Genomic DNA, 2,500 nt, shown 5'->3' with positions numbered 1-2,500 from the left:
GTGTGTGTGTGGGTGTGTGTGTGTGTTTATTGGTGTGTGTGTGTGTGTGTAGAGTGTAAAGTCACTGTCTCTGGGAGTCTCATGGGCAGTACCATGTTGCGGTGTCTCTCTCACAGGATGCTGAGGAGTAACCAGATCGGCTGCGTGGACAATGCCACTTTCATCGGCCTGAGCTCTGTACGCCTGCTCTCTCTCTACGACAACCGCATCTCCACCATCGCCCCTGGAGCCTTCTCCACCCTCCATTCTCTCTCCACCATGTGAGTCTTCTATCTGAGAGCACACACCATCTCACGCTACACCACACAGCTCACCTCACAGATTCACACAAACCACCTCACTGCACCACACAACTCACCCCACAAATTCACTCACACCATCTCACTCTACACCACACAACTCACCCCACAAATTCACTCACACCATCTCACTCTACACCACACAACTCACCCCACAAATTCACACACACCATCTCACTCTACGCCACACAACTCACCCCACAAATTCACACACACCATCTCACGCTACACCACACAGCTCACCTCACAGATTCACACACACCATCTCACGCTACACCACACAACTCACCCCACGAATTCACTCACACCATCTCATTCTACAACACACAACTCACCCCACAAATTCACACACACCATCTCACGCTACACCACACAACTCACCCCACAAATTCACACACACCATCTCACTCTACACCACACAACTCACCCCACAAATTCACACACACCACCTCACTGCACACCACACAACTCACCCCACAAATTCACACACACCATCTCACGCTACACCACACAGCTCACCTCACAGATTCACACACACCACCTCACTCTACACATCACAGCTCACCTCACAAATTCACACACAACTACACCCTACACTCCACAACTCACCCCACAAATTCACACACAACTCTACACTCTATACTACACAACTCATAAATTCACACTCAAAAAAGTTTACTCAAAACAAAACAAAACAAAACAAAAAACAATTGATTACTTTTTTCAGTAAACATTTTTTGAGTAAGGGACTGAAGCTTCTGGTTCCTTTAATTAAACTTTAAATTATTCATATTCATCTCATTTTAAAAAAAAAAAACATTGTGTGAAACCTCCAACCAGGGGTGCGCGATATGTATCGTCTACGATATTATCTTATTTGCTGTTTTAACGATGTGTGAGCTGACATTATCAAGTACATCACTTAGTTTACCAAAATCAATCAAATACACAGCCTTCACTGCGTCATGCAGCCTAGTAGGACAGACTGCTGCGGGTGTGCATAGAGACTGCATGCAGTGTGCTGGTATAGGTGTACATGGTCACCACACCACAAATTAAGCAAGCGCAGTTGCCTCAAAATCCATGACTGAAGTTAAGAATGAGTGAACGAACAGCATCAGGAGACAAAACACAGACACCACCAGCCTCACAATCTACGTCATCAGATTTAATTATTATTAGACGTGGATCATCCTCACTCGCATGGAGATGGTTTGGCTTTGAAAAGACGAATGTTCCTCAAAAGTTTTACAGACACATTTTAGAAGGACGCAAAATATCGTCTACTTATTGTTATCGACGAAATCCCAGAAAATATCGAGATAACATTTTCTGTCGATATCGCAAATCCCTACCTCCAAAACAGCTTGAGTCGTTTTAAACTGACAGACAGAAAGACAGCAGCGCCCCCCCCCCCACCCTGTCTGGGTTTTCTGACTCATCAGCAAACTGACCCACCCACTCTACAGCCTGACAACATCGCTACGCACTCTTTTGCAAAATTACACCCTTATGAAAACAGAAACAGTCAGGCTGTGTTTGTTTACAGAGGTTTGTACATAAATATTGTCAGAGAGCAGCTGATCTGAATCATTTCCCCTTGTTCCATCATTCATCTCACAGAGAACTCACACAGCAAATCAGTCAGAACACATCACACATTTACCATCACACATTCACCATTCACACACACACACACACACACATACACATGCACACTCCACACACACACACCACACACACGCACGCACACACACACACACACACACACAAACGCGCGCGCGCGCACACACACACACACACAGACATACACCACACACACACACACACACACACACACACATACACACACACACACGCACGCACACACACACACACACACACACCAAACGCACACATACACACCACACACAGACATACACCACACACACACACACACACACACACCAATACACACACACACACACACAGACATACACCACACACACACACACACTCATACATACACACATACACACACACATTCACACACACACACCACACACACGCACCACGCGTACCACATGCACACACACACCAAACGCACACATACACACCACACACAGACATACACCACACACACACACACACTCACACATGCACACACCACACAAACACACACACTCACACACACACACACACACACACACACACACACACAC

General features: G+C 46.0%; 1 protein-coding gene across 1 annotated transcript in view; it reads left to right on the top strand.

Annotated features, from left to right (window-relative positions):
• The window catches only part of slit3 (slit homolog 3 (Drosophila)), a 155,004-nt gene that overhangs the window by 118,365 nt on the left and 34,139 nt on the right, over positions 1-2,500 (top strand). The window contains exon 18 of the mRNA XM_030765593.1: positions 117-260. Coding sequence (XP_030621453.1) covers positions 117-260 — 144 coding nt within the window. The remainder of the gene's footprint in view (positions 1-116; positions 261-2,500) is intronic.

This window comes from Chanos chanos, chromosome 2, assembly GCF_902362185.1.
Source record: "Chanos chanos chromosome 2, fChaCha1.1, whole genome shotgun sequence".
NCBI lineage: Eukaryota > Metazoa > Chordata > Actinopteri > Gonorynchiformes > Chanidae > Chanos > Chanos chanos.
The sequence above is the reverse complement of the archived record's forward strand: the minus strand, read 5'-3'. Positions and strand labels throughout refer to the sequence as shown.